At 49.5% G+C, this 13,755-nt stretch overlaps 1 protein-coding gene across 1 annotated transcript; it reads right to left on the reverse strand.

Annotated features, from left to right (window-relative positions):
• Positions 1 to 8,435: 8,435 nt before the first annotated feature.
• On the reverse strand, positions 8,436 to 12,477 carry LOC139054171 (uncharacterized). The gene is made up of 2 exons (XM_070530807.1): positions 10,851 to 12,477; positions 8,436 to 8,881 (listed from the first exon to the last, which is right to left on the reverse strand). Exons 1-2 carry the CDS (start codon positions 12,430 to 12,432, stop codon positions 8,436 to 8,438), a joined length of 2,028 nt encoding a protein of 675 aa, XP_070386908.1. The 5' UTR covers positions 12,433 to 12,477.
• Positions 12,478 to 13,755: the final 1,278 nt, after the last annotated feature.

A 13,755-nucleotide genomic window follows, 5' to 3' on the forward strand; every position in this document is an offset into this window, starting at 1 on the left:
AACGACTAACTCAATAAACGTGCGTTCATTCCTGTTCCTGCGTCCATTACTACAGGAAGCATCGATAACATTCTTGAAAGTTCCGATACATCCTGCCACGTCCTGCGCTGTGCGATAACATTTGTTAGGCGGTGAAACGTGGTCACCCGATAAAGATAAACAAAAACACGTGTCAATACCCCCCTCTCGATAAGCATCGATGTGATTCTGCAAACAAACGAAAGCAATAAACAAAAATGGCTGTGGCTTAGCTAAGGTTAAGCCCAGGATGCGAAGCATACTAGCCTTTATTTTAGTTGTTGAACCACTGTTTAGCCTGGTGAACTGGTGTTGCTTGGCTATATTTGGTTCGGCTAGACGAAGAAACAACTCATGCGTTACTCTGCTGATTCCTTTATGTTCAAACTAATAAATACGCTCTACCGCTACCAATACCGCTATACCGCTGGTATAGCGGTATTGACCTGGTATTGCGGGAGGAGCGGGAGATAGGCCGCATTACCATCTGTGTGACCGCAGGCGAGAACACGAGCTGAGACCCGGCTATTTAGCTACGCGGCCGCAAGCGAGCGCACGAGTTGAGCCTCCGCTTTTGTAGCTGTTATGACGTCATATGGTAGCTACGCAGCCGCGCGCGGCGCAGCAAGGAAGAGCGTGGTTGTGCGGCTAGTATGCTTCGCATAAAAACACCCGTAGCGAAGAAACAACAAAATAAGGAAGTTCGTCACCGTGCGTAAAAGGGCTTAAGACGCACCACGTGGACCACTTCAGATCGTGCGCGGCGTACGCTGGGAATGCGAAATGCCGTCTGGCACGAGCTCATAGTCCAGTTCACCAATATGTTGGATGATCTTGTAGGGTCTGAAAAAGCGTTGCAATAGTTTTTCACTGAGTCCTCGTCGGCGTATCGGAGTCCAAACACGGTCGGCGTGCTGGTACTCGACGTAGCGTCGTCGGAGGTTGTAGGTACGCTGCTGGTTCTTGATCCGTAAGCGGGCGAGTTGTCGGACTTCTTCGGCGCGCTGAAGATAGGTGGCGACGTCACGATTCTCTTCGTCGGTGACTAGCGGCAGCATGGCGTCGTGAGTCGTCGTCGGGTTCTTGCCGTAAACTAGCTTGAACGGCGTGATCTGTGTTGTTTCTTGCACCGCCGTCTTGTAAGCGAAGGTTACGTACTGCAGGACGGCATCCCAGGTCTTGTGTTCGACGTAAAAGTACATTGCTAGCATGTTAGGGAGGGTCTTATTCAGGCACTTCGTAAGACCATTCCTCTGTGGGTGGTAGGCAGTTGACCTCATGTGGCTTGTCTGACTGTACTGCAGGATGGCTTGGGTGAGCTCCGCTGTAAAGGCCGTTCCTCTGTCGGTGATGACGACTTCTGGGTCGCCATGTCGTAGCAGGACGTCTCGACGAAGAATTTCGCCCCTTCGGCTGCGCTACCTTTCGGCAGAGCTTTCGTTTCAGCGAAGCGGGTGAGGTAGTACGACAATCCACTTATTTCCAGTTGTTGACGTCGGAAAGGGTTCCAACAAGTCCATGCCGATCTGCTAAAATGGTTGGCAAGGAGGCTCGATCGGCTGTAGTAATCCCGCTGGCCTTATCGGTGGTCTCTTGCGTCACCTTGCCGTAACGGGCGTCGTCGGCGGTCCGGCGTGGCCAGTAATACTTTTCCTGTATCCTCGACAGCGTCCGGGAGAATCCGAGGGGTCTAGCGGTCGGATCGTCATGTAGGGCGTGCAGTACTTCTGGACGCACGCTGAGGGAAAGCTGAAGGTAGGTGGCGCGGACTCGTAAGGAGTTTTTCTTTACGAGTAGGTTGTTTTGAAGCAAGAACGAAGACGGTCCTTGCCTCAATGCTCTAGGGACAGCGTCGGTGTGCCCTTCCAAATACTGGACGAGGCTTTTCAGCTCCAGTTCTGCTAGTTGTTCTTCACCGAAGTCTTCCGCGCCTAATATTCCAAAGAATGCGTCGTCATCTTCGTCATCTTGCGGCGGCGAGTCAATGGGGGCGCGTGATAGGCAATGGGCATCAGAGTGTTTTTGTTGGGTAGTTGTACTCGTGCTTCTGCCATAGCTCCAGCCCTTTCCTTGCGCACGATGCTCCTAAAGGTCCACAGGAAGCCGCTACGAAACAGGTTCCACGTTGTCAGGGTCGACTACCGGTTCTCAAACCACGTTCTGGCGGCGTCCTCTAAGGCTAAGTATACATGTCGCAGCTTGTTGTCGGAATCCCATTTGATGAAAACTGCGATACGTTCATACGTCTCCAGCCAGATTTATAGGTCTTCAGATGATGATCCACGGAAGGTTGGTGGGTCGCGAGGTTGTTGCAGCAGAATGGAGGATCCTGGGGTAGCCATTGGGGTTGCTGACTTGGGCTTGATTCCTCCGGTTTTCTCGGGAAGAGGTTCGCATTCAGGTAGCAGTCCTTGCTGCCTACGGCTAGCTCGCTGGTCCTTGGCGACGTTGGGGTTGTCGTTGGGTTTCGGGCTTGGATCGCGACTTTGCGGGAACGTTCGTTACATGAACGCACTAGCACTTCCGCCAAATGTCACGTGTTAGTGACTGTGACGAACACAGTAGCAAAACTGTAAATGACGAAATGTAATCTTTATTGGGCGAACTTGTGGCCTGAAAAGCAAGCTACGCTTAAAGCACAACGGCAGCGGCGAACAGAGTCAGCGATCGTCGGAAATCTGGTCAGCGAGTCATGCGCGTCGGCTTTTATACGTCAGTCGTCGAATGTGCCAGAGTAATCGCTGGGACCCACGTGTCTTTCACTAAGCTCTACATTATTCGCGTCGCGCATACATGCAATCAGATTACACAAGCTTCGGGGACAGACAGCGGATTTAACCATCGGTTACATTCTAGAAACTTCCGATACATGCAGGCGCGTCCTGCGTTGTGCGATAACATTTGTTAGGCCGGTGAAACGTGGGTGCCAGATAAAGTGAAACAAGTACACAAGTCAATATGATCATGAAGCACGTAGTAGGGGGGGCTCTGAATGATCTTACATGCGCAACAAAAGCACTGTACATGGATGTTTTCTAATTTCACGGCGGGTCCCACCCGTGGCTTCGGGTGTGTAGCGGAAGCCGAGAGAGAGAGAGCAAATGATAAAGGAAAGGTAGGGAGGTTAACCAGGACTGAGCCCGGTTGGCTACCCTACACTGGGGAAAGGGAAAAGGGGAATGAAAGATTAAAAGAAGAAGAGAAAGTCCACTGGGGATATCGTTCGGTCACTCAGTCCGGGTCACAGACGTTGACTCAGTCCAGTAGCCTTCAAATATCGCAGCAGAGCTTTTGTGGCCTTTTGTAGCTGCGATATGCGAGGCCATGGTCCCAAGATCTTCTTCAAGGTGAACGGTGTTCTGTCTAGCTGATTGAGAGCTGTGCAGAGGTCATGTCTTTAGTTTTGAAAAGATGGGCAGTAGCACAGTAGATGTTCTATAGTTTCCTCGGCACCGCAGACATTACAGTCGGCGCTATCAGTCATTCCAATCAAAAACGTATACGCATTCGTGAATGCGACGCCCAAGCGTAAGCGGCACAGCATTGTTGCCTCATTTCGCTGAAGTCCTGGTAACAGCCGCAGTTGCATAGAGGGGTCGAGGGAATGCAATCGGCTTCGGCTTCCGCTAAGCAAGGTAGCACACCGTATGACACTAGCGGAAGCCGAAGTGACTGAAAAACCAAGTAGGCGCCGCTAATAGAAACTTTCATAATGGCGGCTACAGGGGGCCTCACCGCGCGGCTCAAGAAACCCTGTTGCGATAATTCTATAGAGCGAGAGGAATTGACGCACTCGGATTCGCGACGCACACCGTCATTCCTTTCATGACCACCTTTGCGATTCCCTTTACTACTCTCCAGTAGTGGCTGCCTTTGACTATATTGTACGAAGGAAAAGCAAAACGCCGAGTATGAAAAGAAAAAGTCACAGTTTCTCCCGTAAGGCGAAGTATCGATTGCGAGATAAAATTAGTAGACAGCGTTTAGCACTTTTATCGACTGTGTACACTTGGAAACACACCCGCCGTGGTTGCTTAGTGGCTATGGTGTTGGGCTGCTAAGCACGAGGTCGCGGGATTGAATCCCCGCCACGGCGGCCGCATTTCGATGGGGGCGAAATGCGAAAATACTCGTGTACTTAGATTTAGGTGCACGATAAAGTACCCCAGGTGGTCGAAATTTCCGGAGTCCCCCACTACGGCGTGCCTCATAATCAGAAAGTGGTTTTGGCACGTAAAACCCCATAATTTAACTTGGAAACAATCGCTTACTAAGTGAATTAACAAGCATGGTGTCAGCGCGCACAAACAAACATGAACACATCACACTCGATGAGCGCGGACACTCGCTACCAAAACGCCGTTTTGAGCAAGCGCGCCAGCAGCATCGAGCGAAGCAAGTAGGGCTAGTCCCTGTCCGCCAGTCAAGAAAGAGATACGTGTGATGTGGAAATAAACCGCGGCCACCCGGATACTGGTCACGTCGTTCGCTTCTTGGGTGGCTCTTTTAGTATACCTTAGATATGTAAAGTTTTCTTTCCGGTAACGCAGCAGCAAAAGAAAGGGGAAAAAATGAAAATGCAGGAGCAGGACCAAATGTTCATCGTCTGCCTTTGCTGACGTTTTTGCACTTGCTACTCGCGTACAACTTCCTGTGGCAATGCTCATCTTTCTATTCCCCCTTTCCCGTCCCCTAGTGTAGAGTAGATAACCAGATGCATTTCTGGTTAACATCCTTGCCTTTTCCCTTTCTTTCCTCCTCGTTCCTACTTTCTTATCCCCCTCAGTGGCAATGGAGACAACGAAGTAAAAGCTATACGGAGAAAAAGGAAGCACAAAGCGCGAGCACTTCTGAAAGGCAGTCCCACACTTTCATTCAAGTTACTTTAAGCTGCGGAGGAGAAAACGTAGTCCAGGGTGTCAGGACAAATTGTTGTTCGTTCTGGTTTTAGTTTCGTTTAACTGAAAAAAAAATTCCGTCCTTGTTCTTGCTCTGGAACAGAAAAGAAGAAAAAAAACGTGATTCGTAGCGGTTCTTGACGGTTTTATTTCGCATGCAAAAATTTTCGATGTAAGGTAAGGATACAAACATAGTATTTGTTTTTCTCAATAAGTGACATGTATTCTGAGATCATGCTCAGTGCCTTGAGCCAAGGCACTCAGCGCGATCTCAGAGACAGCACTTCATCGAGTGTACTCGCCGAAATGCGAGACCGCTGCTCCTATAAAATGAACACACATTTGAACACAAATGAACACAAATGACCGGGAGGCTTAGATTAGGGGAGCGTTCGACCGGCTATCGCTCGCACTATGCCGGCCTGAGATACGCGCTAATGCTGACGTTGCCTGACGTCGTTGTTTCGAATGGCCGACTTTCGCCTTGAACAGAAAAGAAAACTATATATATATATATATATATATATATATATATATACATGTGTGTATGTGTGTGTGTGTAGTTCGGTTTCACTCCGAAACAATAAATAACGTTTCGTTTACGTCTTCGTGTAGATAAAAATATCGCGTAATTTTTTGTTCTTGTTTTCGTTGCGATCCTACACACTGATATTTAGAACAGGAAAATAAGACAGAACACACGAATGAGTGATAAAGTATGCGTGTTTTATTCTATGCTTCTCCTTGACGTCTGGGCAAATGCAAAACCATCGCGCATGGAAGATACGCCGATTCAGTACCTCCTTCAAGAAATCAAATTCTCTTTCAAACGCTGCCGGTATACTTGACGTGGTAACACATGTGCAGAAGCTCCCCACCCGTACCTTTCTCATCAGTGCCACATAAATTGTTGCGTGAGTATACGCTGTATTCCGAAACAACCAAATGGACTTCCGTACTGTGGCCATCCGGCACCGAATTTTCCAGCCAACTCTAGTTTTCTGAGTGAAATACTTGAGAAAAAAACTAAAGCGTTCTCATTATAAAATGCTTGACTGGCGTTAATTAGGAATAAAATTTCTCGTACTGGAAAAACATATAACAGCCGTTTAACACTGAATGCCCCAAACACCATGAAATGTATAACAACTGACAAAGTACCCGCATTTAAAAAGGACAAAAAGGAAGTGAATCGTCATGCTCGGAATGTCAAGTTCAGGTTGATTACAGAATAAAAACAGCCGTTCCAATACTATCGCAGGCGCAAAATTAAGCGTTCTAAGAGGTCAAATTTCTCACTGATGGCACAGATTTTTGATGAAACTCTAATATCAGAACCCTAGGAAACCACATGGAGGAGCGGACGTTGTCGCTGTACGTTTATCGAGGACTGACGCAGCCTGACACTCCTAAGCAAGCTAGCACACTTTATGATATTCCAGAAGTGGCATCCACCTGAATTCAGACCCCATTCATTGCATTCTCTCGACCAGTATATGCAACTGCGGCTGTTACCCGGTCTTCCACAAGGGGGGGAAACAGTAATATGTCGCTTACGCCTAGATATTTCATTCAGCAGTGCGTATTAATTTTTAAGTCTAATGGCCGATAGCGCCGAGCGCCATAGAGGTGACTATCGCGGAGACTATAGAACACTTCCTGTGCAACTGCCCGTCCTTCGTAAATTGAGGACATGACCTGCACACATCTCTAAATCAGCTAGATCAAAAACCTTAATGAAGAATAACTTGTGACCTTGGCCTCGTATACCACGGCTACAGAACGTCACAAGATCACTGCTGTGATTTTGCAAGGCTAATGGACTGAGTGACCGTCTGTGAGATAGAGCAGAGAACTGTCAATGCGTTAGCGATATCAACAGTGGTCTTTCTCTTCTCTTAATCTTTTCTTCCCCTTATCCCACAATCCAGAGTGGCCACCCGGGCTCAATCCTGGTTAACCTCCGGCCTGCCCTTCAGTCAATATTTTTCCTCTGTCTCCGTGGCACTCGGATAAACTAAAAAAAAAAGTGTGCCTAATGTATCAGATAGCATAGGGATTTTGGCTATGTTGATTATTTTTATGTATTGAACTCCTTTGAGAAGACTAAACACGACAACGGCTTTAAACTATATCTAACTTGATTTCGGCAACCCATCAGGAGATGTAAACGTGTTTGTAATGTATCTATGGCTGAACTCTTTAATTCCTTGACTCGCATCATGTTCGAAAGCCTGTCTAAGAGACCTCCTTTAAACGCTGCAAGGTAGAGAGAGAGAGAGAGAAAAAAAAACTTAACGGTATCTCAAGTCAGGGTTCATTAAGAAATGAGAGGCCTAGAAGTTTAGGCGTTCGAGCAATGCGCTCATGATGTTTGGAGAGCAGTCAGCCAGCAACTCCTTCTGAGTCGTAGGTCCGCTTGTATAGTAGGTATGTGACTTAGGCTCCGGCCGCATGGCTGCAGGGTATCACATAATTGGCAACAGTCTTGAACACGCGCCCTCGGCCACTAAGCGCTAACTACAGCGGCAACAGCAAAGTCCCCAGACAGCCGAAGGGCTGGCTTTGTGTGTGTGTGCGTGTGCGTGTGTGTGTGTGTGTGTGTGTGTGTGTGTGTGTGTGTGTGTGTGTGTGTGTGTGTGTGTGTGCGTGTGTGCGTGTGTGCGTGGGTGCGTGGGTGCGTGCGTGCGTGCGTGCGTGCGTGCGTGCGTGTTTGTGTCTGTGTGAGTGTGAAGATTTCACACAATAAAAACAGCAGATATGGAAGGCCCGTTCAGCGTTCTTCAACTTCATGACGCTACCAGCAGTAGCTCCATGAAACAGCCTACAATGGGACGGAGGAGTTCTTGTGGAAAAACGGATGTGATGAAATGTTTCGACTTATCTGCGTGCACAAAAGGATGCGAAAAAGAAATATATAAAAAGCCAGATGCACTGCATAAATCTCCTGGAATAGCTTTCAGTGATATACTAGCGCTTGCAGGCCCGTAATGCACGTCTGTGAAGAACTTACACAAACAAAAAAATCCGAGGAATGCCGATTTCCTTGCGCAGCGTCAATGCCATATCGCCGTCCGTTCAAGATTGTATAGGCACTCGAGTCGGACTGGCATCGAGGACGTCTATTTTGATGGTGAAATTGCTAGCCCTTTCGAGTGGTCCGGGGTGATGACCCCATACGCGTCTCTGCGCAGAAGTGTCGTAAGCAGTGCATGCATTTACATTCGTATGACTTCCGCTTCGACGAGTAGATGACTTCGAACTAGAAGCGATGCATGCGCTCTGCAGACGTCGCAAATTGAACGCTTCGACCAATACAAAGTCGCACTCAATGCGGATTTTCATGTTGAATGCACTCGGAAGGGCTTTGTAGTAATGGACGCAGGAACAGGAATGAACGCACGTTTATTGAGTTAGTCGTTTAAGTAGCCAACAGTGGCGTGACGTCATGTCACTCAGGCATTGACGCATGCGCTCGTGGCGTGCGTGAACGGCTGACTTCACATCAATTCCTTCCCCTTAGGAGGAGCTCTGGAAACGGTCTGGCGCCTTGCGACGTCGGGTTGATCTGCGAATTGGAACTGCCAGAGGTCCAGCATTGGCAGTACCCGTGTCGTGCTCTTCCGGGACTCCAGTGTTGGCAGCTCCCGTTTCGTGCTCTTCGCTAGCCGAGGAATTGGGGCTGGTACCCGAAAAGCCCGCCAGAGGGTCTGCATCTTCGTTTGGTGGGGCTAATCCTCCGTTCCTTTCAGCGCCTTCCTCGTCCAGCGATGTTGGTTGCTGAGCATCCGCGCGGTGCCGTAGCTGATCTTCATGACGCTCACATAGTTCCCCATCCTCCGTCTTGACTGTGCTCAGGCGGGCGCCCCTGGTATTCTGTATCACTCCGGGTCTCCAGCTCGCACCTGCCCTATAGTCCTTGCACCACACCGGTTGTGTGTGCGAATGTCTGCGTGGAAGTGCTCCTGCAGCAGAAAAGGGTCGTGACACCACATTATCCAACAGAGTACGTGGTTCGAAGCCAAGAAGCAAGAAGCCAGGTGTCTTTCCGTTTTGGAGTGGGGTGCGCCGATAACGCAGTAGCCATCGGGCCAAGCGTCTTTCAAGGGTACCATGCACGTTTTTGCGCAGACCTTCTTTAACAGTGCGCACTGCCCTTTCTGCCAGCCCGTTGGATTGCGGATGATACGGAGGAGATCGTAGGTGTACTATGCCATTATCTTCCATGAATTGGCGGAACTGTCTACTTGTGAACTGTGCCCCGTTGTCGGAGACAACTGTTCGAGGCAACCCAAATCTGCTGAAAATGCCCCGTAACGCTTCAACAGTGTTATCTGCGCTGGTTACTTTAAGCGGAACAACCTCTATCCATTTGGTATGCGAATCCACTACGATCATCAACATTCGCCCTTCGACTGGTCCTGCGAAATCAACGTGGATTCTAGACCATCGCTCAAATGTGTCCGGCCACGGAACCGGCTCTTGCGCTGGTGGCATGCTGCAGTTTTGCTGGCACACTGCACATGCGTGTACGATATTCTGGATATCCTTGTCAAGTCCGGGATACCAGAAAAGTGCCCGTGCTAGATTTTTCATCGCCGACATGCCTTGATGGGTATCGTGCAGCAACTGCAGCATTGATTCCCGAGCTGCGGCGGGTATCACGGCCCGATGGCCCCAATAAACAATACCATGGCTGCATGTCAGCTCGTCTTTCTTTTGGAACATAGGTCGTAATGCTTCTTGTGTTGCCGGCAGTTTCCTTGGCCAGGCTTCCCGAACATAACGCATAACCGCCATGAGCGCGCCATCACGTGCCGTCATTTCGGCCAAATTGTGCGACGACACCACCCCTGTGTTCAGGTGGTCTGTTAGCAGCACGTACTCCCGTTCATCTTTCAACATTGACTTCACTGTCTTGTCATCATGTGGCGTTTCCACGGGAAGACGGCTCAATGCGTCGGCCACAATTATGTCCTTTCCCGGTTTGTATTCAATGGAATACTTGTAACCACCGAGTAAAAGTGCCCAACGCTGTATCCTTGCTGCTGCCAAGGGTGGTATTGGTTTATCGGGACTAAAAAGACGCATCAGCGGCTTATGATCTGTGACCAATGTAAATTGGTTTCCCAGCAAATATTCGCGAAACTTCGTCACGCCGAATACCACTGCTAAGGCTTCGCGCTCAATCTGAGCATAATTCCGCTCGGCTGAAGAGAGGGTGCGAGATCGAAACCCGATTGGCTGGTTTCTGCCGTCTACTCTGTGGTACAAGACTGCCCCGATCCCGCATGAAGATGCGTCCGTCTCCAAGATGAGTGGTTTTGTTGGGTCATAGTGGGTCAAAATCTGCACCTCCTTTATCAACCGCTTCACTGCCTCGTATGCATTCTTTTGCTTAGCTTCCCATTGCCAAGGCGTGTTCTTTCTTAACTCATATAATGGCGCAAGCACTGTAGCCAAGTTCCCCAAGAATGCGTTGTAATACGTAACGAGACCCAGTAGCGCGCGAAGTTCTGTTACACACGTAGGTTGAGGCATTCGTAAGAGCGCGTCGATGTTTTCCGTCTTTGGTCTTAGGCCTTTTGCGCTAATGCGGTGACCAAGGAATTCCACCTCCGACTGACGGAATCTGCATTTGAGCGGGTGAAGTTTAACACCGGCTTCCCTGAACCGCTGGAACACTTTGCGCAACGTGTCACAATTTCCTCTTTTCTCGGCGACCACCACATCGTCTAAGTACACTTGCACACCCGGTAGCCCTTGCAACAGTGCTTCCATTCGCTTCTGAAAAACTGCCGGTGCCGACGCCACCCCAAACGGCAGCCGGTTGAAGCTATACAACCCTTTTGGCGTGTTTACTACCAGCAGCTTCTTTGTCGCGTCATCTATTGGTAGCTGGTACGTTGTATGCATCCTTCAAATCTATTGTACTGAATACTTCGCCTCCGCTGAGCTTCGCAAATATGTCCCTTATCTTTGGCAGCGGATATTGTTCCGTGTGGCATGCTGTGTTGACTGTCGTTCTAAAATCGCCACACAAGCGGATGGAGCCGTCCTTCTTGACGACGGGAACGAGTGGCGCAGCCCACTCGGCGCTGGCGACCTGCGTCAGTATGCCCGTGTCAGCCAACTTTGCGATTTCTGCATTTACAGGCTCTTGTAGTGCGTACGGTATTGAACGGGCCTTGCAGAATCGCGGTATGGTTCCTTCACGTAACTGTAGATGAACCGGAGGCCCCTTGATTAATCCTAGCCCTGGCGAAAACAAATCGGCATATTCCGCCCTCAGCGTATCAGCAATGGCAATTTGGTCAGGAGCTGGCGGCTTACCGTCGTTGACGTCCACGTTGAGCACTGAGCCTCCAGTCAGCTGGAATGCTTGAATGATGTCTCGCCCACACAGGTTTGGGCCTGAGCAGCCGAGCACTACTAGCGTCGCGTTGGCGGTTTTTCCACCGTAGGTGACAGGAATTTTCAGCTGCCCTTTAACTGGTAGTCTCCCTAGGAAGCAACTCAGTTGCAACGACGACTTGTCGAGCCTGGGCCAGCGGTGGCGATGCTGGGCATAAGTTGGCCATGTCACTATTGACACTGGTGACCCTGTGTCCACTTGCATCTTCACAGGCACCCCTTTCCATTGTAACGTTTGCCATATCGGCCGAACCAGTCCTGTCGACGACTCACGGAGGTGTAACAGGAACTGTCCGTAGTCCTCGCTGTCCGAGGATGGTTCCTCACAGTGAGCTACGTTTTCTTGGTGTGGCTTGGAATTGCACATTGAAGCCAGGTGTCCCCTCTTCCGACAGGAGAAACACTCAACGCGGCGGAACCTGCATTTGGCGGTCTTGTGGGTGTCGCTTCCGCAGCAAAGGCAGCCGGTCTGTACTTCATTGTTCGAATTTTTCATCCTGTCTGGCTGTGGTCTTCTGGAGAACTTCTGCCGCTCTTGCTTCGTTCGCACTGCGTGGACGCCCTCTCTGATTGGCCCATCTCCCATCTGTTGTACGTTGCGTGCAGCCATCTCAGCGGCTAGCGCCACATCCTCTGCTTCCTGCAGTGTGAGCGTGTGCCTTGCTAGCAGATTACGACGCACTCCAGCATTCCGTAGACCGCAGACAAGCCTGTCACGCAGCATTCTCTCTAGCGCCTGGCCAAAATTGCACCTGTTAGCCATTTTCCGTAGCTCGACAATGAAGTCGCTTGTCGACTCGTCAGCTAGCTGATTCCTTGTGAAAAACTGATAAGACTCCGCTATCTCGTTGCCTTTCGGTGCAAAATACTCGGCCAGTTTTTGAACTGCTGCTTCGTACGTCAGATCCTGAATTCTGTTAGGCGCACAACGGCCTGCCAGGAGATCTACAGTCTTGGTACTAAGGGCGGCAACAAGTAAGGCCCGACGCTTCTTCGGATCGACAATCTCGTGGGCTTCGAAAAAAGCTTCTAATCGCACCTGATATGCGTCCCACTTGTCGTCCCCTTCGTCAAAAATAGGCGGCCCAACTTGCGTCGCCATGCTTTACCCTGGCCGTGGGGGTTAATCCTCGTCGCCACTGTAGTAATGGACGCAGGAACAGGAATGAACGCACGTTTATTGAGTTAGTCGTTTAAGTAGCCAACAGTGGCGTGACGTCATGTCACTCAGGCATTGACGCATGCGCTCGTGGCGTGCGTGAACGGCTGACTTCACATCAGGCTTCATAGTACAAAAACTCATCTACAGTTGCTTTCGACGATCTCGAGGTTACGAAAGGGTCGTAGTGATGGAAGAAATTGAAATTCCCGATCGGAAATAGTGGCTTCTTTATTTTTTCCATTGAATATAAAATTTGGCAGCAGGCACTGACGGGAAGTTGCGTGCGACCTCTTGCTTTCATTCGTACCGTTTCCTTTTGATGCAATTGTGGGAACACGCAGGCAACAACGACACTCCAGAAATATATTACGCTGGTGAGGTGACTACGTTGTTAAAGTTCGCCGATACATATAGAACTTTCTAACGGAGTAGTTTGCTCAAGAGGAATCACATGGCGCGTCCGACGCCGCCAGGAGCATTGCCCCAGGAGAAAGCGTGCGGGAACTATTACCACTTTTACGCTGCTACTGCGTGATCAGCTGTCAGAAATGCAACTCGGTGATTACTAACGCACTGTACTCCATTCTTCCTGCAAAATGTGCAACGGAATGGGGAAGACGTGTACATTAGTTGGTTGAAAGAATGACTGGCATGGAATGAATATGTGTGGCAAACTTCACGGACAGCTGCTGCACTAGGACTGCCTGTGTTTCCATCCCTTCACGGCATTCCTTGAGGATTAAAAAATACCTAAACTACCAGTGTTATGTAGCTAGTAGATTAGAAAGGACTAAACTCAGAATGTCGGCAAGAGTGAGTACTGCTCGTAACACAGTGACTAGAGGAGTAGTGCCATTTAGTGGCATAGTCAGTTTCTCACCCGTTATCTACATACGTACACCTCAACTCACGCTCAAACTTACGCAACGCTATCACCCATGTATCAAGAATAAGAGAATGTGTGAATGCGACTACATGGACGTCACACGAATGTCTGAAGCTGGACGTTTCGTGACGGTCCACAGAGGAAGCGAGTGGCTAGCGATAATAGGTTTTTAATAATCCGCTTTGCCACAAGATATTACAAAGTACAAAACACCTACGTTTCCAGCCTTGTGCGCAGCAAGAACAAATGCGCAACTGAGCGCATCCGCGAGCGATTAAGCAGAAAATAAGCAACCACATAGCGACCACACCAAGAATGTTACTGAGTCAGAAACATGACAAGCCGCTGCTTCAAAGTGATTGTCAAATAAATAACAA

This window comes from Dermacentor albipictus, chromosome 1, assembly GCF_038994185.2.
Source record: "Dermacentor albipictus isolate Rhodes 1998 colony chromosome 1, USDA_Dalb.pri_finalv2, whole genome shotgun sequence".
In the NCBI taxonomy this organism is placed as follows: Eukaryota; Metazoa; Arthropoda; class Arachnida; order Ixodida; family Ixodidae; genus Dermacentor; species Dermacentor albipictus.